The 25,761-nt window shown below is 45.2% G+C and overlaps 3 protein-coding genes across 8 annotated transcripts; 1 reads left to right on the top strand and 2 right to left on the bottom strand.

The window, feature by feature from the left end:
- Positions 1–350: 350 nt before the first annotated feature.
- LOC309841430 (uncharacterized protein C11orf52) lies at positions 351–7,810 on the bottom strand. 5 transcript variants are annotated; one of them, XM_082684373.1, is made up of 5 exons: positions 7,253–7,810; positions 3,324–3,424; positions 2,513–2,550; positions 1,452–1,507; positions 351–1,228 (listed from the first exon to the last, which is right to left on the bottom strand). In XM_082684373.1, the coding sequence occupies exons 2-5, from the start codon at positions 3,398–3,400 to the stop codon at positions 980–982; spliced, it is 420 nt and encodes a 139-aa protein (XP_082540499.1). In that variant the 5' UTR covers positions 3,401–3,424; positions 7,253–7,810; the 3' UTR covers positions 351–979. The 5 variants fall into 5 exon arrangements, with proteins under 5 accessions (XP_082540499.1, XP_082540501.1, XP_082540500.1 ...); XM_082684375.1 differs by lacking the exon at positions 7,253–7,810 and adding an exon at positions 6,599–6,701 and having other exon boundaries at positions 3,324–3,420; XM_082684374.1 differs by lacking the exon at positions 7,253–7,810 and adding an exon at positions 4,850–5,039.
- On the top strand, positions 6,822–17,283 carry CRYAB (crystallin alpha B). Of its 2 annotated transcripts, XM_082684367.1 has the most exons (4): positions 6,822–7,094; positions 13,326–13,724; positions 14,848–14,970; positions 16,939–17,283. In XM_082684367.1, the coding sequence occupies exons 2-4, from the start codon at positions 13,524–13,526 to the stop codon at positions 17,140–17,142; spliced, it is 528 nt and encodes a 175-aa protein (XP_082540493.1). In that variant the 5' UTR covers positions 6,822–7,094; positions 13,326–13,523; the 3' UTR covers positions 17,143–17,283. The 2 variants fall into 2 exon arrangements, with proteins under 2 accessions (XP_082540493.1, XP_082540492.1); XM_082684366.1 differs by lacking the exon at positions 6,822–7,094 and having other exon boundaries at positions 13,183–13,724.
- On the bottom strand, positions 11,200–12,791 carry HSPB2 (heat shock protein family B (small) member 2). The gene is made up of 2 exons (XM_082684365.1): positions 12,345–12,791; positions 11,200–11,852 (listed from the first exon to the last, which is right to left on the bottom strand). Exons 1-2 carry the CDS (start codon positions 12,436–12,438, stop codon positions 11,398–11,400), a joined length of 549 nt encoding a protein of 182 aa, XP_082540491.1. The 5' UTR covers positions 12,439–12,791; the 3' UTR covers positions 11,200–11,397.
- Positions 17,284–25,761: the final 8,478 nt, after the last annotated feature.

The following is a 25,761-nucleotide window of genomic DNA, read 5'->3' as shown; positions in this document are numbered from 1 at the left end:
CGGCTCCGCCCACCTCCCCCGCCGGCGCGAGCCAGCCCGGGACAACCTAGGCCCCGCCCCCTGCCAGGCTGGCTCCGCCTCCTAAAGGCCCAGACCGCCTCCCCAGCAGGTCTCCTGCCTCCTTGACCCGCCTCCTGCGGACCCTAATGCCGGGACTGGTCCAGGGAGCTCCGCCTCCTGCAGATACGAACCCGCCTCCTGGGCATCCAAACCGCAACCAGGCTTCGCCCCAGCCAAAGCCTGTGTGGCCCCGCGCGGAGTGTTCGGATCTCCTGGTTGCCCTCAGGCTGAGCGAGACCTGCTTCTCTGACATAGAGCCGACAGACCCCCACCCCGGAAAACGCACCAGCCACGTTCCTTCTGCGATTTATTGATCCCAGCGGCTCCGCACCTGCGAGAGCCCACAGTCCAGCGAAGGGGAGTTTCCGGGCCGTGCACTACTGTCAGGGACTTGTACACGGTCAGCCTCAGCCCCTGGCCTCGTTTGTCTGTCTGGCTTTTGGCACCCTTGACCCAACCACCGAGGGAGCTGCCCAAGCCAGCTCTGGGGGCTGTGCGCAAGAGTCGGGATGCTTTTCCAGAGCACCTCTCCTTCTTCAGCTTGGGCGTTTAAGGTGTGTAGAAGAGACGCCCTTAAATTAATCCCAACAAAACCAGGTCAAGTGCTGGGGCAACCTGTCCTAATCAGTGCTTTTCTTGAAAGCAGGAGCCAAGGTAGGGGCCAACAGACCTCCGGCAGCTCCTCCTAGCCCCCGTCATTTTGTGGAACTCCGTCCACCCTGGCTAGCCCCAATACAACTCAAAGCTAATGGTGGCAAAGAAGACAATAGGCTTAGGGAAGGGGGCAAGACTGGGAGCACTCGAAAGGGCTCTGGAGTTCTTGAAAACGCGGCAGCCATTGCTGGGGTGCCAGCCACTTCCCCAGGGCAGATTCTCCCCAAGGGTGAAGGGATGGAAACAGGTCCGTCCTCCCCAGCGCTCACACTAGGGTCCCGTTCTTGCTGTCATAGCGCGGTGTGGCCTGGGGGAAGCAGAGGGTGGCATACTGCGTAGCATTTTCTGATTGCAGGTGTTTCACCTCCTGAGCAGAGCGCGGCTGGGTGGAGCTGCACACTTGAATGTCTGCGTAATGCAAGCTGCTCTCCTTCAACCTGAGGCCTTGACTCCGCTCCTGAGTCGCTGGCTTCTCCAACACCTGTTCATAAATAGGTCCTCTTGTGTCATGGGCCTGCAAGAGACAGACAGCATTAAGGGACATTCTTGGCTTGCTTTTGCCCCTCACCCACAAAGCAGGGCCGGTGATTCTGATGTCCCTTCGCTTGGCTCCTTGGAGGGGCAGAACCAGCAAGTTCTGGTTGAAGATAACTGAGATGTGTGGCAGGGTGTAAAAGCTGAGTCCTCAGATCCCCGGTGGGAGCAGCCCCCTGGAAGGGGCAGAGGCCGGTCATTACCTTTACACTATTCTGCTGCTGCTGCTGCTGCTTCGGGGCCCGTCTTGCTTGGCTTCCTAAGAGGAAGAAACCCAGCTTAAATTCATTCTCTCTTCCTTGTCTCTACTGAGATTGCCCTCTTCGAATCTCAAACTATTATGGTGGGCTTCTAACTAATCTCCTGCCTCGGCTCGCACCTCTTTCACTGCTGCCCTTCCCACATCCAGACTCCTGTCATGCTCTGCGCATAAGATCTTCCATCCTCATTTTCACCGGCGCCTAACACAGTACAGCAGGTACATGTTGAGAGCCCTTTATATGCCAAGCGGTGTGGCACGTTCTGGGGCTAGAAGGAGGAGCAAGCAATTTCCTCTGCCTCAGGGAGCTTACAGTCTACTATACAGACTATTCCTACAGTGCTCAGCCACACCAAACAATCAGTCAACTCAGCCCCTTGTTTCCTCTTTCTCTTTCTTCCTTTCTTCCCCCTCTTTTCTCTTCTCTCCTTCTTTCCTTCCTTCCTTCCTTCCTCTTTCTTTCTTTCTCTTTCTGTTCTTTCTTCTACATGAGGTAATGCCACTACCCACCTTTTTCTTCTCTGCTCCTCTTCCAGCTTGAGGACTTGCTACTGTTCCCTCGACATTGGTGTTTTTTCCCATTCTCCTACCGTACGAGTGTGAATCTTACAGCACTGGTAGATTGCATCGCATTTACTTGTTTAAGTAAAGTCTCTTAAACTTGATTTTGAGCTCTTCGAGGACTGAGACTGTGTGTCCTTGTGCCTCTCTTGCCTCCTTGGGACCCAGCAGAGTGCCCCACATACACTGTAAGTGCTCAGTTAATTTTTGCTGGGTGAATGAAAGAACGCACAACCAACCTTGCCACTCTAAGATAATGGAAAGGATGAGAGTTTTAGAGCTGGTCTGGAAACCCTGAAGATTTTCTCTGGTGTACTATCTCCCTTCACCCCTTCCAGGGCTACTTCTCTTTTTCATTTTTATGCCCTTTCCAAAGACACCAGTTCTGCATCTTCTCTTCTCTAATTCAACCACTCCGAGCCCCCATCCCCAACATCCAGTTACCCGTTTTCTTTTTCCTCTGGGAAGTTGATGGGCAGCTCCTGTGAAAAGAAAAACATGTAAGAGTCCTGGCCTCAATCTTCTCACCTTCATCATTTGTTCTGTGCTCTCCTTAACATTCTAGGATGACCCTCTCATTTCCCTCAAAGATTCACCCTAAGTCAGCCTGAAAGCATTTATCAGGGGTACCACATCTCTCCCACAAGGATGGTTCTGGAAGGTGGAGTGGTACAACTGACATAACCAAACCCAAAATACAGCCTCAGGCAACCAGACACAACATGCCAGGGATATAGCTGGGTTGAGGGCTATTCTGGGATTGTCTAACAGGCTAATCCCAGCAGAGGGCGAGGGAAACCTGCCAAATTATGGGATATTCCTGGATTCAGAGACCCTCTTGCTGCCGCTTCTGTGCTTTTTTTTTTTAAATTTCAGGGTCTCTGCCAAAATGGGGTTCTCACTCTGGGAGTCACAGAAGCTGCCACAATGAGAGCTAACAAGTTAGGACCCCTCAAAGCCCTTTTCTAGCAGGTGATCTCCCTCCCTGCTTCCCTGTCCTTGTTTTTAATTAACAGAGAAAGTGAGAGATATTTAACCTTTAACACACACAGCACAGGGAGCTCTGAATTTGGTGAGTGACTCAGCTACCTTGTCCTCGCTGCAGGACAGACCTCATTTCTGAGCTGTAGGACAGACTCATTTCGGAACCTCTGGGGTCCCCAGTGGAGCCAGTGTGTCTACGTGATTGTCAACTGTGTGATGACCAGAGAAAAACATTTGTCTGAGGAAATAGGCTGAATAGTTTGGGGCTTACTCCAGATGCTTTTTCTTGCTAGTACATTTCCAAACTCTCACCGGAGCCAACCCTGTCTGTGTGACTTCTGTCTCCATAAGGAAATTTCCTCCTTTTGCTAACTGAAAAGAAAGAGAGAGAGAGAGGGGGAAGGAAACTTCTAGATCATGTCTATTTTACTACTGTGGGAAAATCATGATTTTCCCACTTTGTATTTGACAAAGGCTTGTGTTTTGGTTTGATTTTTGGTTTTAATGCAGCTTGCTGAGTTGAAAGCAGATAGAATTACCATCTGAAGTTTACAGGTGGTTCAGAAGAAAAGCTGTGAAACCACTTTTAGGTCTTTCTACTCCTTCTACTTCTGCATTTCCTTTTCTATCTTTTTTTCTCCCTCCTTCCTTCCCTCCCTCTTCTTTCCTTCCTTCCTTTTTTCTTTTCTCTTTCTTTCTTTCTTTCTCTCTCTCTTCCTTCCTTGCTTTCTTTTTTCTTTACCTCACTCAAGTCATAGCCTTACCCTAGCCTCTAATTTCTTGTCCCTTGTCGCCACTGTTCTCCTACTTACTTCTACTTGAATGGATGAAGAGAACATAAATTCTAACGCAACAGATTAGGGCGGCCCTATTTTAGTGAATGGAGCCTGTTCCCAAGTCAGATGCTATACAATGCCTGGACACAACCTAAATGGAGTATTCTGGTAGACTCATAGTTGATAGGATTTGATTTTTAGCTCAGAGTACAGAAAACGAGACGGGCACTTTCCGATATTGGTAGTATGAATAAAAATTGGCTCAATTTTCCTGGAATACAATTGACAAGAAGTATAAGGAAGCCTAAACATAAAGTGTGTACCCTCTGATGTAGCAATTCCATGTCCTAAGAACTAAGCAGGCACAAATATGGATGCTTGTTGCAGGATTATTTACAATCGTAAAGAACAGGAAACATCCTTTACATCCAGTATCAGGAACTGACTAATAAAGGACATCTCCACTAAAGGGACCATTGTACATCCATTTAAGAAACATGTTGGAGGGCGCCTGGGTGGCTCAGTGAGTTAAGCCGCTGCCTTCGGCTCAGGTCATGATCTCAGGGTCCTGGGATCGAGTCCCGCATCGGGCTCTCTGCTCAGCAGGGAGCCTGCTTCCTCCTCTCTCTCTGCCTACCTTTCTGCCTACTTGTAATCTCTCTCTGTCAAATATATAAATAAATCTTTAAAAAAAAAAAAGAAAAAAGAAACATGTTGGAAGAACATCTAATAGCATGGAAAATCTTACTCTTTAAGTTAATAAGAGGATAATAAGGCAAGTTTTGGGATAAAAGCTATGCACCTAGGTATTTCAAAAGGATTACACGAGGTGACCTTTCCGAGTCATTGGCTGTGTGGGGTAGGGTGGCCTGAGCCGGGGATTCTATGCTGAGATGCTTCAAAGCTTTGTTGAAAATGTTTGGATTCCCATGAAGGCCCACTCTGCCTCAGTTTATACGGGGGTGAGGGGCTTCACCATATATAAAATCAGGATTACTAATAAAAGATAAAGTTTTGAAACCTTGGAGTCCTGCACCTGCGCATGGTCATCCCTGATCAGCTTTACTGGGACTCCGCATCAGGTGGAACGTCAGTCTGGCTGTGACTCTCAGCCAGCTCTGTTAGGGGGGGAACACGGAGCATTGCTGTACACTCTGTACACTTGTAGACATGTTGTTTCCTTTGTGGCATGGATAACTGTAACTATGAGGTACACACACACACACAAAAAAGGGATTACATGGAAATAGACTAAAATGTTTTCGTCATTTATGGTTGCTATAAATATATTTAGAATATTTTTTTATATTTTTAAAAGATTTCATTTATTTATTTGACAGACACAGATCACAAGTAGGCAGAGAGGCAGGCAGAGAGAGAGGGGGAAGCAGGCTCCCTGCTGAGTGGAGAGCCCAATGCGGGGCTCAATCCCAGGACCCTGAGATCATGACTTGAGCTGAAACCAAGAGTTGAACACTTAACTAACTGAGCCACCCAGGCACCCCTTGTCCTACTATTTATTTTAAGAAGGAAAAAAATTGTTTTGGTTGGAATATTGGGGGTAGTGTTTCTAGCCAGGCTCTAGAGTCAGATAGACTAGCTGTATGACCAGCAAGTTTTTAGCTTCCTCAGGCTTTTATTTTCTTATTAATAAAATGAGGGTAACAGTAGAGCCTAAACCCCATGAACTACTGGAGGTATTATGTTAAAAAAATGTAAAATACTCATTTAGGTGCCTAACATATGATGAGCATCAGTAAAAGCTGACTGCTATGATTCAACACCACTAGAGGAAGAACTTACCAAAAATGAAGACTATGGAAACTTTGAACAAAGGAAGTGAAAGAACCTGTGACACCCTTTCTGCAGAAATTCTTGGATGTCGAGGTGCCTGGCTGGCTCAGTTGGATGAGTATCCAACTCTTGATTTCGGCTCCGGTGATGATCTCAGGGTCATGGAGTCAAGCCCTCCATCAGGCTCTTCATTCAGTGCAGTCTGCTTTCCCTCCACCCTTCCCCTCATCACACTCTGCCTCTCTCTCTCTCTCTCAAATAAATCTTTGAAAAAAAAATTCTTAGCTATCCCTAAGTGTTCTATGTCTATGGGACATCTCAGAGTTTAAAAAAGTACCTCTCACCCTGTCCTGATAACATTCTGAGAATCTCATTATTGTTTCCATTTCACAGATGGGCCAACTGAGGACCTAGAGTTTTGGTTTCTTACTCAAGAAGGCAGGAGCCAAATTTCCCATTATCACTATGTCTTCTGTACCTGTCATTATACCTGGCACATATAGGCATTCAATAAAATATTTGTTTAATAAATGAATGAGTAGTTTAATAAATGAATGAGTTTAATAAATGAATGAATGAGTAGTTTAATAAATGAATGAGTATTAAACAAATAAAATATTTGTTTAATAAATGAATGAGTAGGACTGGAATCCAATGTACCGATTCCAAATCACATGGGCTTTTCAATGTACCTTATCTATTTCTCTAAATATAAGGATGATTTTTTTTCATGAGCAAGACATCCTCAAGACTGAACCAGGCATGGAAGGTATAAATAAGAAAACAGCAAACAAGATAAAACCAGGTGGGGGGTTTAGAGTGATTCACACTTCTGGAAAAGAACGGGTAAAACACCACAAATAAATTATTGTGAGGCTTTCACGTATCCTCTGCTCTTCAACTCTATGATCTGAACAACATAGGTCATGTTATCTATATTGTATACATGAAGAAAAAGAGAAGTTACAGGACTTGCCTAAGGGCACACAGTAGTAAATGTGGAAGCTGTATTCAAATAGTCCTTGGGCATTCTCTGTCACCCCATTTCTGCCCTTTTAAATGACATTGCTCCAAAGTCGATTTCCTTGATTTGGGAGGCAATATTAAGTAGTGGTTGAAAGCACAGGCTCTGAAGTCCGAAGGGCCTGGGTTGGAATGTTCGTTTGTTTGCTCACTGGCCATGTGACCTGGGACAAGTTAACTTCCCTGAGCCTCAGCTTCTCAGCTGTTTGAAACAGGACACGTAAGGCCACCTCCCTCATAGCATCGTTGGAAAGAGATTGTTTGAAAAGTGCCCGGAGGGTAGTAAGCTCTGCTAGAAAGATGATTATCCTCTGGGGAAGAAAGGAAAGGAGAGGAAGACGAGAGAACCCATGCCAATTCACCATTCCGGCCCTGCCCTGGCCCCTCCACAGTCAGCAGGCTTGGCTGTGTTTTCTGAAGCTTTCTGAAAGGAGGGAAGACAGAAAGAGGTAATGCTCCGGTGGGGCACCCGGAGACGTGCCAGACAGAGGGAGGCGGCAGTGGGAGGGCAGTCGAGAACTATCAGCAGGCTTTCTCTTATCCCTGGGCCTCCACGTCCACCTTCCACTGACAGAGACCTTCCCCTCCACCCCCAGCCCCTACTCACCAGCTTCCCGCGCAGCAGAGCTGGTTTCCCATGGTGCTCTGTCTCTGAGGGAGGCCAGCTGTTTTCTATGTGTAGAGGCTGGTGTATTTCCTGGTTCCTGGTTCAGCTTTCAATAGCTGCTCCCAGTGAGTCTGTCAGTGTCAGATTTCAACCTAGCAGGTTGGACTTTGGAAGCCACCTGCTGGAGTGATTCCCAGGTGACTTGTTCCCAGCCAAAGGGTAGAGGAACACACATGGGCTCCAGGTGAGAACCATCTCACCTTTGGGATTTGGAGCTGCTTTGATGAAGCCATGAACTTTGAGTTTCAGGCTTCAGTGAAAAGAAACATGAGATAGAAAAGAGCTCTGGGTTTCCTTAGGAAGTGTTTTTTCTACTACCTCACAGTCATTGAAATTATCTTCTATAATGGAATGAAGGGTCTTACTTATGTTTCCCCAGCACTACTCAGGTTTAATGGAGTTTCACTTTCAACATGACCAGTATCAGTTTCTAATTATCCCTGTCTAGAATCTGGGTTTGAATACTGGAGTCTCTTGGAAACTTAAATTTGGGGACATGGATTCCTTTTATATTCTCCCTTGCTTTTGGAATTAATGTGGGCAAATCACTTTTATCTACGAGGGTGAAAGAGAGGTCTCAACTCATTGCCTAATCCCCTTTCTGGTCAAAAATCATATGATTCTACAATTGGAATGGCCTCAGCACTTCCTGACCACTTACTTCCTCATGCCCAGTACAGAACTATGGAAGCTCCACTCCCACAATCCAGCTTCTCCTTCCAGCCACCCAACGTCAGACTCATTCCACTCTCTCCAACGAGTAAGCTGCAGATGAGAAAATCCCTCTGTAGAAACTAGGGGCTCTGGGAGAATCTGTGAAACCTGCTGGGCTCACATGGGAAGCTTTCACTAAGTCCTAGCTACTGTTACTGCTTCTTGTTCTCAGCTACTTGCTGGATGGCAAAGCATCTACTTTACTATTTTGTGCTGGATCATCTCACTAGCCTCTTGCTTCCTGGTTATGCTTCTGCCCAGCAATTCCTTCTGTATTCTACCATTAACTGTATTCTTTTCATCCTGATAACCCAAACATCCTAGCCTGGCATTCAAAGCCCTCCACAATCTGGTTCCTTTTCAGCCACATTCCTCTAATATAAAGGAAAACACCAAAGAGATTTTATGAACAGAAACTCCAGGGTGCCTGGGTGTCTCAGGGGGTGAAGCCTCTGCCTTTGGCTCAGGTCATGATCTCAGGGTCCTGGGATCGGGCCCCCATAGGGCTCTCTGCTCAGCAGGGAGGCTGCTTCCCCTCTCTCTCTGCCTGCCTCTCTGCCTACTTGTGATCTCTCTCTCTCTCTCTAATAAATAAATAAATAAATACATCTTTAAAAAAAGAAAGAAAGAAAGAAACTCCAAAGCAATCAATAGTGTATTGTGGTACCCAGAAAGCCTGATACATCTTAAGCAGCATTAATGAAATTCTAGAGTGATAAGCAAGGGTACTGATGATTCCAGTAAAGTCTGTTCCAGTCAGCCTGTGATTGAAATAATAATTTTACGTCTACATGTTGAATTTCAAGTTACATTGTGGAAAGGCAGTGTGTTCAAGAGAAAGTTGTCTAAGCGATAAGTGGTTTGGAAAGTCCTAGGGGCACCTGGCTGGCTCAGTGAATAGAGCATGCAACTCTTGATCTCAGGGTCATGAGTTTGAGCCCCACATTGGGTGTAGAGATTACGTAAATAAATAAATAAACAAACTAAAAAAAAAAAAAAGTCCTATAGAATATGGTTAAAAGAATTAGGTATGTTTACTTGGGAAAGAGAAGCCTTAAGGGGATGGGATGGTTATTTTAAAAAATCTTCAAGGGACTCCCAAGTGAAAGATGGATTGCATTGATTTTTTTGGACATAACTAGACCAGTGAGCAGAGGTTACTAAAGTGAAGATTTGGAGTTAACAGAAGGAAGAATTTGTAAGAAATACATCCAAAAAGTTCCAATGAAGAACTGCCAACAAGAACTTAGGAAGTTCTAAGTTCTCTGTCACTTAAAATGTCCCAAGAGGAAGTTGACTAATAGTTGTAAAAGAATTTGAGTGGTATGGGGATATGGACTAAATGAGAAGTTTCAGATTTTTTTTTCCTAGCTAAGGAGCCCTCTCTTTGAAATAAAGCTCGCATAAAAATAACAATTCCAAAATAGATCAATGGAAGTGGTTCTGGTTGAAGTCCGAAGAGGAGCCTTTCTAGTTTCTTTTTCTTCTCAGTTAGATTAAGGTTCTAGAGAGTAGACAATAAAAGATCATGTTTTTAAAAAATCTGTGTTTAGGGGTTCCTGGGTGGCTCAGGGGGTTAAAGCCTCTGCCTTTGGCTCAGGTCATGATCCCAGGGTCCTGGGATCGAGCCCTGAATCGGGCTCTCTGCTCAGCAGGGAGCCTGCTTCCCTTCCTCTCTCTCTCTCTCTCTGCCTGCCTCTCTGCCTCCTTGTGATCTGTGTCTGTCAAAAAAATAAACAAAATCTTTAAAAATAAATAAATAAATAAATAAATAAAATCTATATTTATAATGTATATCCACCATAGTGTATTACTTGGGGGTTGAGAAACATTTGTTGAATGAATGGATGAACAAATTAATATATCCATTGTTATTTCTCTGAGGCATGCTTTCATTTTTAATAAATGGTAACGCTTTAACCAAGAAGTGAATTCACTGAGTGAGGGCTCTTATCTTGGGAATCCACAAATCCCTAAGGAGGGGTGTATGAGTGGAACTCAAGAGCTGTGTGAACCTATTCAAACGGTAAGGCAAATTTGATAGCATGTGTATTTTGTCCCATAAGAGGACCTATTCCTTTTGCTAGGTTTTTCAACTGGGTCTGTAACCTAAGGTTCAGAATCAACCACTTTAATGGAAGAATGTCAATGGAAGATGTCCACCACAACTATAAAACACATAGTTGGGGGCAAGGAGATCCTCTGACACTCCTCAAATCAGACACGTGCCTGAACGACACAGTAACCGAGGAGTCAGACAACCACGCTTTCCTGAACACACCGTGTCCCTGGTATTACGACGCTGCTTTCAGTTGGGATGCCTGGGTTTCTGTCAGTTAAGCATCTGCCTTCAGCTCAGGTCATGATCTCAGGGTCCTGGATCCAAGTCCCGCATGGGGCTCCTTGCTCTGCGGGGAGCCTGCTTCTTCCTCCAGCGGGCTGCTCACCTTGCTTGTCAGTCACAATCTCTCTCTGACATTTAAAAGAAAAAAAAAAAAAAAAAAAAAAAGACTGCTTCCAAAGGAGGGCTCCTTGGCCATCGTCACCACACAAACAGCCCTGGTCCCCCTGCATTTAGTCTTTAATTGGGTGGGTGATTCAGGAATTCCTTTTGGGATGTTCCAAGATTAGAAACAAATGCTTTCTGTCACAGGCCTCCCATATGCACAGTTTGGAGCCACTGTGTGGTTTGGTGACAATGGCAGAGGCTTCGTGTCTGTGCCCTGTGTATGCATACTCCATCGCTCAGAATTAGAGACCATTTTCAGTGGACAGACCTTACTCTGGGAAAACAGGGCTTTAGGCAACTCTCTCCAGCCTAAAACTGTTTTCCCAACCCCTACCCAAAACAGGCCAGACAGGCTGGAGACCCTTGTTTTTGTGTCTCTAATCACCAGCTCAGACAGTGCCCTCTGGGCTGTTTGGACGGCATATCCCTTTTCCCTCCCAGGATCACTCTCTCTTTTGTTGCATTGTGAGAAAATTATGGCTAGGAATTTGATCTGGAGCCAGTGTCAGCTTCCGGGTATGATCTCAGCATCCAAGTGTGAGCTCAGGGTGCTGTGACGTTGGGCACATCTAACTGAGGAGCTTTTTGTCTAGCTGGCTATGAGCCCCTCCCTCCCTGCCCATCCCATCGTCCAGGCCACAGAATGGGGAGCAGCACAAACAAGGCCCTGAGATTTGGGTTTATTCACCTCCACCCAGAACTAAACCAAAGGCTATGACACGTCTCAAGGGACCAAACCATACATTGTGGGCCATGCACTTTGCCCTTCCCCCAAGGACACTGCTACCTCTGGGGTGGTGGGCAGCTGTTCATATCACGGTGGAGGTAGAAAAGGGTTCGCCACAAGCCAGCTCCACGGAACTCAGGGCTCAACTCCAGTTGCCTCCTCCTCTTCCTCGGGATCAGGAGGTGCGGGGAGCAGGGAGATGTAGACCTCATTGACCTCTGTGTCCAAGTGTCGGCCACCCCGCGGTGCCTCCAGATTAAGGATGCCATCATGGGAGAGGGCAGCGCGGACCCGCCAAGGGTCTACATCAGCAGGCAAGACATAGGTGCGGCAGAACTCTCGGGACACGAAGCCGTGGCGGTCCAGTCGCTGGGGGTGCCGGGCAGACACTTCCAGCAGGTTGTCCACAGTCCTCACGGTCACCTCATCTGGGGTAAAGTGGCTCACATCCAGAAATGCCTGAAACTTGCCCTCACTGAGCCTAAGCTCAGAGGCCCCTGCCCTGCTGCCCTCCCCAGTTGCAGTGGCTCGGGGCCGGACATAGTAGCCATGGTAGAGGGTGGGGGCCAGGATCTCTTCTGGCAGAAGGCCTGAGGGGCAGAGAGAGAAGACAAGAGGCAGGTTGCAGGAGGATGAGGTGGGAACAGGGTAAAGTGAGGAGATCAGGAGATAAGGGTGTGGGAGAGAAGCCAGGGAGGCAGGAGAAGTAGGAAAAGGAGGCAGGGGCACACAGCGGCTACAAGGTGGCAGCTGGAAAGAGGGGACCGAGTTAGAGAATGAGACGGGGGTGGAGGAGGGCAAACCAAACAGGGACCCGGTGGGCAGAAGGGGAACAAGAAGGCACACCAAGGGGGACAGGGGCAGGTATCTGAGCCTTGCGGGCAAGGCATCTGCACCGAGGTCGGTAGGAAGGGGACAGAGCCCTGCTTGGCGCGGGTGGAGGGGGAGTCTGGGGTGGGAGATGGCTCGCCCCAGGAGTTCAGTTAAGCCCAGAGTGGGGTGGAGGCCAGTACCGTTGGGAGGTCAGCCCGGAATGTCAGGAGGTGGGGGTGGGAGGCAAGGGGGTGGCGTCTGTGCCATACCTTCTCCGAAGCGCTGCTCGCCCAGGCGGCTGGGGTTGGCAAATTCGTACTCGGTGGTGGCCGGGTGGGCATGTGGCACCGAGCGGCCCGACATGGCTGCAGAGGCGTCCGAGGCCCTGATCCGAGGTGCAGCCCCAACGGAGCAGCGACCCCTCCAGCTGGCTGGAGAGCCAGGGCTCGGTCGGAGGTGGGGGCGGGGTCTACACCACCCAAAATAGTGCGGAGCCTGCGGGGGAGGGGCGGAGAGCAGGGCCCCTGAGCGCCAGCGACAAGTGTGTGACCAGCGCCGCCTGGACCCCCGTGCCCTCCCCTGCACACCCTTCAGCTGTCGTGGGCGGCCTAAGGGGACAGCTGGGGGTCCTGGCTGGGCAGCGAGCCGGGGAGGGGAGGCTGGTGCCGGAGGCCCTGAAGAGGACTAAGAGAGCCCTTTACAGTTTGCACATTTTCTACGCCTCCTCCAGCCTCCCTCCTCCCAGGCACCCTGCACCCTACTTCATAAAGCGTTCCTGGTTTTAATGTTCTGTGTGCTGTGTAGGATAAAAGATGCAAGAAACTTTCCCACCCTCTCTTTGGGGTGGGGTGAAGAGTCTTCTGCCCAGATTCATGTTAGGGTCCTCTCCTGGACTCCGGCCAACCTGGAGCATCACAGAGACGTGTGGCGCTGACTTGTTGGTGCTCAATGCTCTGCTCCAGGGACCCACAAAGGGTTAATGTCCCTGGGGCCTGGCCTAGGAAGATTCCAGTTCCTGCCCAGGCCCAAGATAGTTGCTGGCCCAATTCCCCTGGCATGGTAGGCTGGAGAGAAGGAGGGGGGGCACACCACCCGCCTGCTTGGGATTCCTGACTCTGTTCCAGCTCCAGAACAGAGGCTGGTTGGGGGGCGGGGGGTGGCTGCCACTGGGTGTGGATGGAAAGCTAGTGAAACAAGACCAGGACAAGTCACCAGCCAGCTCAGACGTGTTTGTATTTCTCTTTTCTTAGCTCAGTGAGTACTGGGTATGTGTCACACTGCCAAATCCCCGATCACAAGTCTCCATGAACGGGCGGTGAGCTGGGATAATAAAACTCCTGACATCACCATTCCAGAAGCTTCACAAGACTGCGTATATAAGGGGCTGGCTGTAGCTGCAGCTGAAGGAGCTGACCAGCCAGCTGACCCCCTCCACTCACCTAGCCACCATGGACATCGCCATCCACCACCCCTGGATCCGCCGCCCCTTCTTTCCCTTCCACTCTCCCAGCCGCCTCTTTGACCAGTTCTTCGGAGAGCACCTGTTGGAGTCTGATCTCTTCCCAACTTCTACTTCCCTGAGCCCCTTCTACCTTCGGCCGCCCTCCTTCCTGCGGGCACCCAGCTGGATTGACACCGGGCTCTCAGAGGTAAGTCTCTGCCAGGAAAGAAGAGCTCTTCCTGGAACCGCTTGGAAATATATCCATCTGCTCTCCTTTTTCTCCCTGCTTAAATCTGGCTATGTCTCAGGGTCTTAGGCACTTGCATGTCCACCAGTGAAGACAGACTAGGCCACTGGTCCTTTCCCCCAGTTACCTGTTGGTACTGGATGCTGCACTGAATCCTACTGACTACATTTTTTCCATATGCTGTGAAGATCATCTTCTATCCCCTAGCTTCTAAGTAGGGTGCCCCTTTCTGGTTCGGTCCATAAAGATCTACAAAGAAAGAGCTGCTTGCCTTCAGACTCCTTTGCTCACCTCTTCTAATATCTCATACCCCTGACAAATGTTAGCATCTCAAGTTTCAGAGTCAGGAAACGGTCCTGCCTCGTTCTGAGCTTTTTATCTCCACTGCATGGAGCAGGAGACAGCAAACACTATTTACTTTCTTTCTATGCCTTCATCTATGATTTTGCAGGTTTCTCAGAGCTGTGATAGGGCACTGACCTGGGTTCAGACCTAATGAGTAAAGAATGTAGGTCCAGTCTTGGGACCCCCCACTTGTCCTAAGAGGGTGGGAGAGTGGGATGAACAGATAAGGTTGACCGAGCTGTCACAGAGCACACTCTGGTTTAAAAATATTCAAGTGTGAGTAAACAGGAGCTGAGTGAGCAAGGGCTTTGGAAGGACAATCAGGGCCAGCAGAACATTCCAGATTGGGTGGGTGGGAAACTTGGCAGAGGCCTGAGTAAGAAGAAGGGGCCTTTGTCTCACAGACAAATGACAAGGCCAGGCATTGGGGTCAGAGAGGCAGCAGAAGCCATGACCTCTCCTCGTCATTGCTCCTCTGGGTGGCCAGTCTTCTCTCCTGTCCCTGTAAATAAAGTTTGGGTGTGATGACCATGCAGTATGGCTTGGGTACCACTGTGGTGGCTCCCGTGAACCAGAGAGCCATGTTTATTCATAAAGGGACTTTTAGCCAAAAACAGGAGGATAAACCCCCTGGACAGAAGGCAAGTCTACAGAATGAAGAGACTGCACTAAGGTCATCCACGTTCATACCATCTTTTCTCCTTTCCCTTCCCCTTCCCCTCCACCATGCTATTTCTAGATGCGCCTGGAGAAGGACAGATTCTCTGTCAACCTGGATGTGAAGCACTTCTCCCCAGAGGAACTCAAGGTCAAGGTGTTGGGAGACGTGATTGAGGTGCACGGCAAACATGAAGAGCGTCAGGTGTGTAGCTTGTTTTCTCTTCTGCTCATTCATCCAGTGCGTATCATACAGCGGACACTCCCATCAGCCCCTGAGCCTGGTGACTTTCCAGTCGTAATCCATTAGGGTCTGGGACAGGGATCGACCTGCTGTTGTGTTTGGGCCAGAGAAGTCGAGTTTTGCTGTTTGTTTTGATTTGATTGCCTTAGATAGGATACATGGGAGGTTTATTTTCCATTTAATCCAGTGGTTTTTGGCTACCTTAGAATCACTAGGGGAATTAAAAAAAAAAAAAGTTCCAGTGCTTAGACATATCCCAGACCAATTAAATCAGACTTTTAAAAAAATAAAAGATTTATTTATTTATTTATTTGACAGACACAAGTAGGCAGAGAAGCAGGCAGAGAGAGAGAGAGAGGGAAGCAGGCTCCCCACTGAGCAGAGAGCCCGATGTGGGGCTCGATCCCAGGACCCTGAGATCATGACCTGAGCCGAAGGTAGATGCTCAACCCACTGAGCCACTCAGGTGCCCCTAAATCAGAATTTTTTAAGGGGTGGACTTCAGGCATCAGTATTTCCAAAAGCTCCCTGGGTAATTCTAATGTCTATTCAAAGTTGAGGACCGCGGATTCAGGAATCGTGGTTGTTGGACACCCGGTTACTTTACTCAATTAAATGAATTGCGTATACCCTGAAGGCTCTTGACTTTAGGACTTTGCTTTTAGAAGTTCCAGAATCCTCTCATCTTTAGCTCATCTAAAAGGCTGAACTACTTGATTTGCCTAAGTTTCAGAGCTGCACTCAGGAGCTAAAACCCTGGCGCCCATGTGGAAATCAGTTAAATGAGAGCCTATCTGCATAAATGCTTGAGATTCAGCTGGTGTAAAGGTTGGGTATAAAGTTTTCACAAAATTCTACACAATGAATTCTAGAGAATTCTAGAAGCAGGTAGTTTTTTAGCAGAATTCTAGAAAATGAGGAAAGGCTTTTCTTTAGTTTCTGGGTGCGTTTTTAAATGAGTCTGCTTACTGATTATTGATAATTCAGATTCTCATGTATCAAACAGCATAATTTGAGGTCCTAGGGCTGTTTCAGTTTTGCTTATGTGATTTAAGTTTGGGTCATAGTCCCCTTGGGTGAAGTGTTGTTGTTGTTTTTAGCAGTAGTCTTTTTGGTCTGGGACATTCTGGGACATTCTTGAGGAGTGAAGACAGTTTCTGGGCTTCCCTGGGGACTCAGATCTTCAATGCTGAATAATATTCCAGATCCTGTAGGCCCAACACTGATCTAAACCTTTGGGAAACACCCCTAAAAATTGCCATGCCTCAGTTTGGGGAGATTGGTAGTTTTGACTGTTTCAGATTTCTCAGGCTCTCTTTGGTCAGTGACCACCTAGGCAATTTTTTTTTTTAAGATTTTATTTATTGGGACGCCTGGGTGACTCAGTTGGTTAAGCAGCTGCCTTCGGCTCAGGTCATGATCCCAGCGTCCTGGGATCGAGTCCCACATCGGGCTCCTTGCTCCGCAGGGAGCCTGCTTCTCCCTCTGACTCTGCCTTCCACTCTGTCTGCCTGTGCTCACTCTCACTCTCTCTCTCTTACAAATAAATAAATAAATAAAATCTTTAAAAAAAAAAAAAGATTTAATTTATTTATTAGACAGAGAGAAATCACAAGTAGATGGGGAGGCAGGCAGAGAGAGGGGGGGGGGGAAGCAGGCTCCCCGCCGAGCAGAGAGCCCGATGCAGGACTCAATCCCAGGTCCCTGAGATCACAACCCGAGCCGAAGGCAGCGGCTTAACCCACTGAGCCACCCAGGCGCCCTGCACCTAGGCAATTTGATCTTAGCCCCAAACAGAACAGCTGTTGGGTTTTCTCTCTTGTTGCAATGGTGTACGGTCACACCTAAGGGGAAGGAGGATGTCTGAGTTCTGAAGTGGTGCGTTATTTCCTGTTCTTATCTCTCTTTTTCCTCACTCTCTTGGACTAGGATGAACATGGTTTCATCTCCCGGGAGTTCCACAGGAAATACCGGATCCCAGCTGATGTGGACCCTCTTGCCATTACTTCATCCCTGTCCTCTGACGGGGTCCTCACTGTGAATGGACCAAGGAAGCAGGCCTCTGGCCCTGAGCGCACCATTCCCATCACCCGTGAAGAGAAGCCTGCTGTCACTGCAGCCCCCAAGAAGTAGACGCCCTTTCTCCAACTGCATTTTTTAAAAGACAAAAATTTCCCCACCGGTGAATGAAAATCTTGTGATTAGTGCTGAAGCTTATTAATGCTAAGGGCAGGCCCAAATTATTAAGCTAATAAAATACCATTCAGCAACAGATAACTGTCTTGTGTTTGAATGTTCTGAGTTTTTTAAAATAATTTTTTAATAGATTTTATTTATTTATCTGACACAGAGAGAGAGCACATGTAGACAGAGAGGCAGGCAGAGAGAGAGAGGGAGAAGGAGGCTCCCTGCTGAGCAGAGAGCCCAATGCGGGGCTCGACCCCAGGACCCCGAGATCATGACCTGAAGGCAGAGGCTTAACCCACTGAGCCACCCAGGCGTCCCTGTTCTGTGTTTTCTAAAAGAAATGTACCAAACAATGCAGAGCCATTAAATCAGTGCATTATGACTGTGAGGTCCCTGGGGATATTATAATCAGAATGGCTATCTCCACTACTTACTAATAGTATAAATTTAGCAAGTCACTCAACCTTTCCAGTCCTTAGGTATTACATTTATAACATGTGGCACTGATGTGTACACTTGTTATGATGAGTAAATTAAGGAGAAAACATAGGTAAAGCCCAAGGAATATCAGTTCCTCCCTCTCCTCCTTCTTTGATTTTGGCCTTTGTTCCAACAACAAATCTGAATGAACTCTGGATAACAAAGCCTAAAAGACCTTAGTGTGTTTCTGTAATTAATTACGTTGCTAGGCTAGGAGGTGGTGCCCCCAGAGTTGATGTCTTCCTACTGATAAGCAATGCCTTCAGCTGATTTACAAGAGCAAAAAACAGGACTTGGGTGATTATCACCAAATAATTTTTTTAAATTTATTTTAAATTTATTTTCAGCATAATAGTATTCATTATTTTTGCACAACACCCAGTGCTCCATGCAATCCGTGCCCTCTCTAATACCCAACACCTGGTACCCCAACCTCCCACCACCCCCCGCCACTTCAAACCCCTTAGATTGTTTTTCAGAGTCCATAGTCTCTCATGGTTCACCTCCTCTTCCAATTTCCCCCAACTCCCTTCTCCTCTCTAACTCCCCATGTCCTCCATGCTATTTGTTATGCTCCACAAATAAGTGAAACCATATGATAATTGACTCTCTCTGCTTGACTTATTTCACTCAGCATAATCTCCAAATAAGCCTTTTAATTCTAATATCTAAATTACTTAGCAAATACCTTTCAGAATTAAGACTGGGAAGGGGCACCTGGGCTGGCTTATTTGGTGGAGTATGGGACTCTTGATCTTGGGGTCCCAAGGTTGAGGCCCATGTAGGGTGTAGAGCTCAATAAATAAGTAAACTAAAATATTAAAGAGAAAGAAAAGAAGGACTAAGATGACAAACATCCAATTTAATGACCCTCCCCCTAAAAAATTAAGTTTCAGATCATAATTAATAATTGCTCAATAAGTGATTTTATTATTTAGCTAACACAAAGACATATTATTCTACAAAAACACCCACATTCCCCTTGTGGGGCCAGACAAAACTTCTGACTCAATTAATGAAAAATAGCCCTGATGTAGGTTATCCAGTATAAACGTTCACAGATAACTTCTATTTTTCTATAGAAGTTTCCATCTAATCTCTGATTTCTTATGAGGATGGACCATGAGCTGAAGTGAGATTCTTGCCTTCACAAAGCCTACAGATTGGGGATTGGCCACACTTTTAAAATATTCTGCATGAGGGGAACCTTGGTGGCTTAGTCGGTTAAGTGTGTGACTCTAGGTCAGGTCAGGATCTTGTGAGTTGGAGCCCCATGTTGGGTTCCACACTGGGCATGGAGCCTCCTTAAAAAAAATTATAATATTCTACACTAAATAGTTGCCAAACTTTTTCATGATGTACGGGTGTGGAACTAGGACAATATGAATTGCAAAGCAAATCTATAGAAGTTCAAAAAGTTTTCTCAAAAAAAAACACAAAAAACTTCTTAATAGCTAGAAATGCTGTATACTAGACAGAAGCCAGATTTCTCTAAACTTAACGGCTAATTTTTGTGGCTATGTAGCAGATAGTCTTAGCCTAACCAACCTATTTACCACCTTCAGTCTTGCCAACAGCTCCCCAGACTGGTTTAGGTGTCACCATATTCTTCCCAACCATGTGCTTCAGGAAAGTGAATCCAAGCTCCAGCCACAGGCCATCTATCTTGATTAGTCCAATCCTGGAAATTCTCTTTTCCCTGTAATGATTAGTCTTGAAAGGGCCAAGACCCAATTGTGGCTATTGAGACAGGAGGGAAGTTTGCTGAAGATGCTTCTAGAAAAAGTTATTTTTATTTATTTTTTTAGGGTTTATTTATTTGAGAAAGGAAGTGCGTGTGCTCATTTTAGTGAATTACCATTTATTGACTTAGTCTTAAATAAATAATACTTTGGGGGCGCCTGGGTGGCTCAGTGGGTTAAGCCGCTGCCTTCGGTTCAGGTCATGATCTCAGGGTCCTGGGATGGAGCCCTGCATCGGGCTCTCTGCTCAGCAGGGAGCCTGCTTCCTCCTCTCTCTCTGCCTGCCTCTCTGCCTGCTTGTGATCTCTCTCTGTAAAATAAATAAATAAAATCTTAAATAAATAAATAAATAAATAATACTTTGACTATTAGATCTTCATATTTATGTTTTTGACAACTTTGTTCAGAATGTGCAGGGTCACTTTTTGGTGTAGTTTTACTGAACTCAAGTTAGACTACTTCTTTATTGTGAGTCATTCCCAGATCACATCTTTCGCTATACCTACTCACTGTTATTAGCGTAGGACTTTTCTATTCTACTCCAGTATATTTAAAGATTTTTCTTTCAGTTTTATAACTAGCTCATCCATAATTCTACTTCATCCCTTATATCTGAATTATGCCAGGCAATTCTAACTACCATTTATTTTTATTATTATTATTTTTTAATATTAGCTAACATTTATTGAGCACTGTGTGGTAGGCACTGTGCTAAGTGCTTTAAGTTTTTTGTAACTATCAATTTTTAAAATAGAATAATTCTAGGAAAGGCCCATAGGAAATATCATCTTCAACAGGGAAAAACTGAGTTTTTTTCCTAGGGTCAGGAACACCACAGGGATGTCCACTCTCATCACTGTTGTTTAACATAGTACTGAAAGTCCCAGCCTCAGCAGTCAGACAACAAAAAGAAAAGTCATCCAAATTCACAAAGAAGTCAAACTTTCACTCCTCATAGATGACATGATAGTCTAGGTAAAAAAAAGACCCAAAGACTCCATCAGATATTGCTAGAACTGATACAGGAATCGAGTGAAGTTACAGGATATAAAATCAACACACCAAAGTCTCTTGTGTTTCTATATGCTAGAAATGAAGCACCAGAAACAAACAATCCTAAAATCTCTATGTTATCAGAAAAGACCCTGAATAGCCAAAAGACAGTTGAAAAAGAAAACCAAAGCTGGTGGCATCACAATTCCAGACTTCAAGCTATGTTACAAAGCTGTAATCATCAAAACAGTATTGTACTGGCACAAAAAAAGACACACAGATCAGTGGGACAGAATAGAGAACCCAGAAATGGATCCTCAACTCTATGGTCAACTAATCTTCGACAAAGCAGGAAAGAATGTCCACTGGAAAAAAGTCTCTTCAACAAATGGGGTTGGGAAAATTAAAGTGGTGACTTATTTGGGTTTGGTTGGGATCCTAGATGTATGGTGGCGGGGCGGGGGTGTTGAGAGACAAGGCAAAGGAGTTAGAAAGGGATTCTGGTAAGGACTTTGGAATTTATGTTGAGGGGAACAGAAGCCAATAAAGGATTTTAACCAAGTGAGTGCCATGATCAACCTTGTCTTTTTAGGGTTACCCTGGGAGCAATATAGTGATGGGTATGTGGGGACTACAATGGAAAATAGAGATATCAAACATAAGGGTCTTGCAGCAGACTCGGTGAGAAATAATGGAAAACTGTAACACGGAAAAGGCAATGGGGCGCCTGGGTAGCTCAGTTGCTTAAGCATCTGCCTTGGATCCTGGTCATGCTCCCAGCGTTCTGGGATTGAACCTTGAGTCAGGCTCCCTACTCAGCAGGAAGTCTGCTTCTCCCTCTTCCTCTGATCCTCCCCCACAGTCCCGTGCTCTCTCTCTCTCCCTCTCTTCTCTCAAATAAATAAATAAAATCTCTTTTTTAAAAAGGCACTAGTGAGGGGGCCTGGGTGGTTCGGTGTGTTAAAGCCTCGGCCTTCGGCTCAGGTCATGATCCCAGGGTCCTGGGATTGAACAACGCATTGGGCTCTCTGCTCAGCAGGGGGTCTGCTTCTCTCTCTCTCTCTCTCTCTCTCTCTCTGCCTGCCTCTCTACCTACTTGTGATCTCTGTCTGTCAAATAAATAAATAAATAAATAAATAAAATCTTAAAAAAAAAAAGGCACTAGTGATGTAAAAATGGGGGACATAAACAAGACATAACATGGAGGTAGAATCTATAAGGCTCTGGATGCTTGAATGGGGAATGAGAGAGGGGGAGCCAAAATAATTCCCTGGTTTCTGGTCTCGACAACTGTATAAACTTATAAATATTAAAAATAAAAAAGAATGGTTAATATACATAAAAGAGATCTGTGGAATTCACCTAGATATGGAATACCTTAGGAGAGAAAATAATTTGAGACAGAAGATTATGAATACAGTTGTATATTGTGTATATTAAGTATATTATGAATACAGGTATACTGAGTTTGTGGCCCTCTGGGAATTCAAACGGAGATACTCAATACGTAGTTGGTTACATACATTCAGAGCTCTGGAGACACAACTAGTATGCAAGTAGAGATTTAGAATATGGAAGTGCATTAAGTGAGAGCTGCTGTTCTGGGAGTGATAAGACCATTTCAGGTTAGCCAAAAGAAACTGGGGGATGGCTAACAACAGAATCATTAGGAAGGCAAACTTAAGAGACTGGCAGAGAAAGATGAGCTCATAAAAGAAACAAAGAAGGGGCATCTGGGTTACTGGGCCCAGCTGGGCTCCTCTCCCTCTCTCTGTAGTGCCAGGGCCTCTCTATAGGGTGTTTCCATTGGGCAGCTGGATTTACAGCTGGAAAACTCCAGGAAGGAGTATTCCACAACACAGGAGGTGAAAGCTGCCAGTTTCTTAGAGCCTGGGCCTAGGAACCTGCGTAGTGTTACTTTCGCCATATTTTGGGGATCAAAGCAATTGCAGAGTCTGTCTACATTTAAAAGGAAGGGGCATACACTTCCACCTTTTGGTAAGAGGGGGTTCAACGAATTTGTGGCCTTCTTTAATCCTCCACAGAAATTGACAGAAAGGGAGAAGAATATACAGGTAATCTCTAAAATTTATAAGGGATTAATAGCTTTAGTAGCTGGACTATACAAAGAACCCCTCCAAATCAACAAAAAAGGCAGCTTCTCCAATAGAAAAAAAAGTGGACAATGACTGTGCGTATGAAATTTATAGAAGTGGAAACTAGAGAGCCAACATGCATACAAAAAAATGCTGAAAATAATCGCTAGTCAGTGAAATGCAAATCAAAGTAACAACATGCTATTATTTTATGAAAGGCTTTCTCGATGGTGCATTAGTGAGAGTTTGGGCCAGACAATTCTTCGTTGTGCAGGCTCTTCTGTGCATTGCAGGATGTTTAGCGGCACCCCTGGCCTTTATCCAGTAGTGGACATACCAGTTGTAACAATCAAAAATGTCTCTAGACATTGCCAATTATCTTCTGAAGGACAAAATTGCTCACTGCTTTGCATACCTATCAGCTTGGCAAAAAATAGAAAGTTGGTTAATGCTAAGTATTGGCAGAGATATGGCAACATGGGAGCCTCAGGCATTGCTGGTGGATGTGTGGGCAGCTCAGCCATTCTCTAGAACAGCCAATTTAAATATACCATTACCTCATCACCCAGCAATTCAGTCTCTACAAAAAGCCATATATGAGAATGTTCTCTGCAGCTTTGTTTGACAGTGGGGAGTCGGGAGACGAACTACAAAGTGATGCCGAACACTCCACCTACCAGGAAAGGATAGACATTTTTCTCAGTGCACATGATACATTCTGCAAGGAAAACCATACATTAGACCACAAACAAGTCTTAATACATTTTATTTTATTTTTTAAAGTTTTGTTTATTTGAGAGAGAGAGCATGAGCTGGAGGGGCAGAGGGAAAGGGAGACTCTCAAGCAGACTCCTCAATAAGCACATAGCACATGGGGCCTGATCTCACAACCCAGAGACGATGACCTAGGCCAAAATCAAGAGTCAGTTGCCTAACGTGGGGCTTAAACTCACAGCCCCAAGATCATGTCACATGTTCTTCTGACTGAGCCAGCCAGGTGTCCCAGGAAGAAACATTTCTTCATCTATTCTATGAGGCTAGTACTGCTCTGAAACAAAGCCAAAGAAAGATATTACAAGAAAGGAAAAATATAGACTAATACTCCTCCTGAATATTGATGCTAAAATCAAAGCATGCTAGCAAACTGAATTTAGCAGCATATTAAGAGGATACATTACAACCAGATGATATTTATTGCTGGAATTCAAAGCTGATTCAACATAAAAAAATCAATATAACATACCATATTAACAGAACAAAGGGGGAAAAATGATCATCTCAAATGATGCAGAAGAAACATTTGACAGAATTCAGCAACTTCTCATGACAAAAACACTCAACTAGAAATAGAAGTAAATTACTTCAACAAAATAAAGACCATATATGAAAAACTCACAGCTGACATCATAGTAGGTGGTGAAGATTGAAAGCTTCTCCTTAGGGGCACATGGGTGGCTCAGTCGGTCAAGTGTCTGCCTTAGGGTCAAGTCATGATCCCAGGGTCCTGGGATCCCTGTTGGGTAGGAAGCTGGCCTCTCCTCTCCCACTCCCACTGCTTGTGTTCCCTCTTTCACTGTCTCTCTCTGACAAATAAATAGATAGGGTCTTTTAACGGGAAATAAAAAAGCTTTTCCTTAAATATCAGGATCAAGACAGGAATGTTCACTTTCACCACTTCTATTTAATATATTATTGGCAGTTCTAGCCAGAGAAATTAGGCAAGAAAAAGAAAAGCGTCCAAATTGGAAAGGAAGTAATGAAATTATCTCTGTTTACAGATGACATGTGGAGAACCCTAGAGATTACACAAAAAACTCTCTAGGGCTAATAAAGAAACACACCAAAGTTGCAGGATTCAAGACCACCACACAAAAATCAGCTACATTTCTCTATGCTAATAAGGAATAATCCCAAAAAGAAATTAAGAAAACAAATCTACAATAGCATCAAAAAATACTGTGGAAAAAACTTAGCTAAAGAGTCAAAATAAAACATGCCTGAAAGAACTTAAAGACACAAATAAATGGAAATCCATTACGTGTTCATGGACTAGAAGACTTAATATTGTCATGATATCAGTACTACCTAAAGCAATCTACAGGGGCACCTGGGTGGCTCAGTGGGTTAAGCCTCTGCTTTATGCAGCTAATAATATAGATTTAATGATTGGGTAGGAGAATTAGAGGAGATAATGCATTAAAAACTGCCTCATTCAATGGCTGACAAGAATTGGCAGTCAAGGGGCACCTGAGTGGCTCAGTGGGTAAAGTCTCTGCCTTCAGCTCAGGTCATGATCCCAGGGTCCTGGGATGGAGCAGGCTCTCTGCTCCGTGGGGAGCCTGCTTCCCCCTCTCTCTGCCTGCCTCTCTGCCTACTTGTTATCTCCCTATCTGTCAAATAAATAAATGAATAAAGTCTGAGCCACCCAGGTACCCCATGAATAGCCAAAATAATCTTTAAAAAGAAAAGCAAAGTTGGGAGATTCATATTTCTTAATTTCAAAACTTATTACAAACTACAGTAGTAAAAAAAACAGTGGGGTATTGGTATAAAAACAGATATATAGACCAATGGAATAAAATACAAAGGCCAGAAATAAACCATTGTGTAAATGGTTAAATGATGTTTGGCAAAGATACCAAGTCCATTCAATGGGAGAATGTGCGGTCTTTTCAACAAATGATGCTGAATATGCAAAAAATGAAGCTGGACCCTTACCTTACACCATGTAAAAAGTTAATTCCAAAAGGATCAAAGACTTAACTACAAGGGCAATAATTGTAGACTCTTTGAAGAAAACACATGGGAAAAATTAATAATATTGACTTTGGCAAGGACTGCTTGGATATGACACCAAAAGTTTAGGCAACAATAGGTAAAAGAGATAAGCCGCCCTTCATCAAAACTGAAAACTTTCAAGCATCAAAGGGCACTGTTGAAAGAGTGAAAGTAGAATCCACAGAATGGGAGAAAATATTTACAAATCCTGTATCTGACTAGGAATTAATATCCAGAATATATAAGGTACTCCTACAACAAAAGGGCAAACGACCAATTCAAAAATGGCAAAGTATTTGAATAAATGTTTCTCCAAAGATATACAAATAGCTAAAAAGCACATGAAGATACTCAAGATCAGTAGCCAGTAGGGAGGTGTAAATCTAAACCACAATGGTATCATTCTGCACCCGCTAGGATGGTTACTATAAAAACAAAAAACAAAGTAAGTGCCAGTAAGGATGTGAAAACTTAGA

The sequence above is a fragment of the Mustela nivalis genome, assembly GCF_964662115.1.
Source record: "Mustela nivalis genome assembly, chromosome: 9".
In the NCBI taxonomy this organism is placed as follows: Eukaryota; Metazoa; Chordata; class Mammalia; order Carnivora; family Mustelidae; genus Mustela; species Mustela nivalis.
The sequence above is the reverse complement of the archived record's forward strand: the minus strand, read 5'-3'. Positions and strand labels throughout refer to the sequence as shown.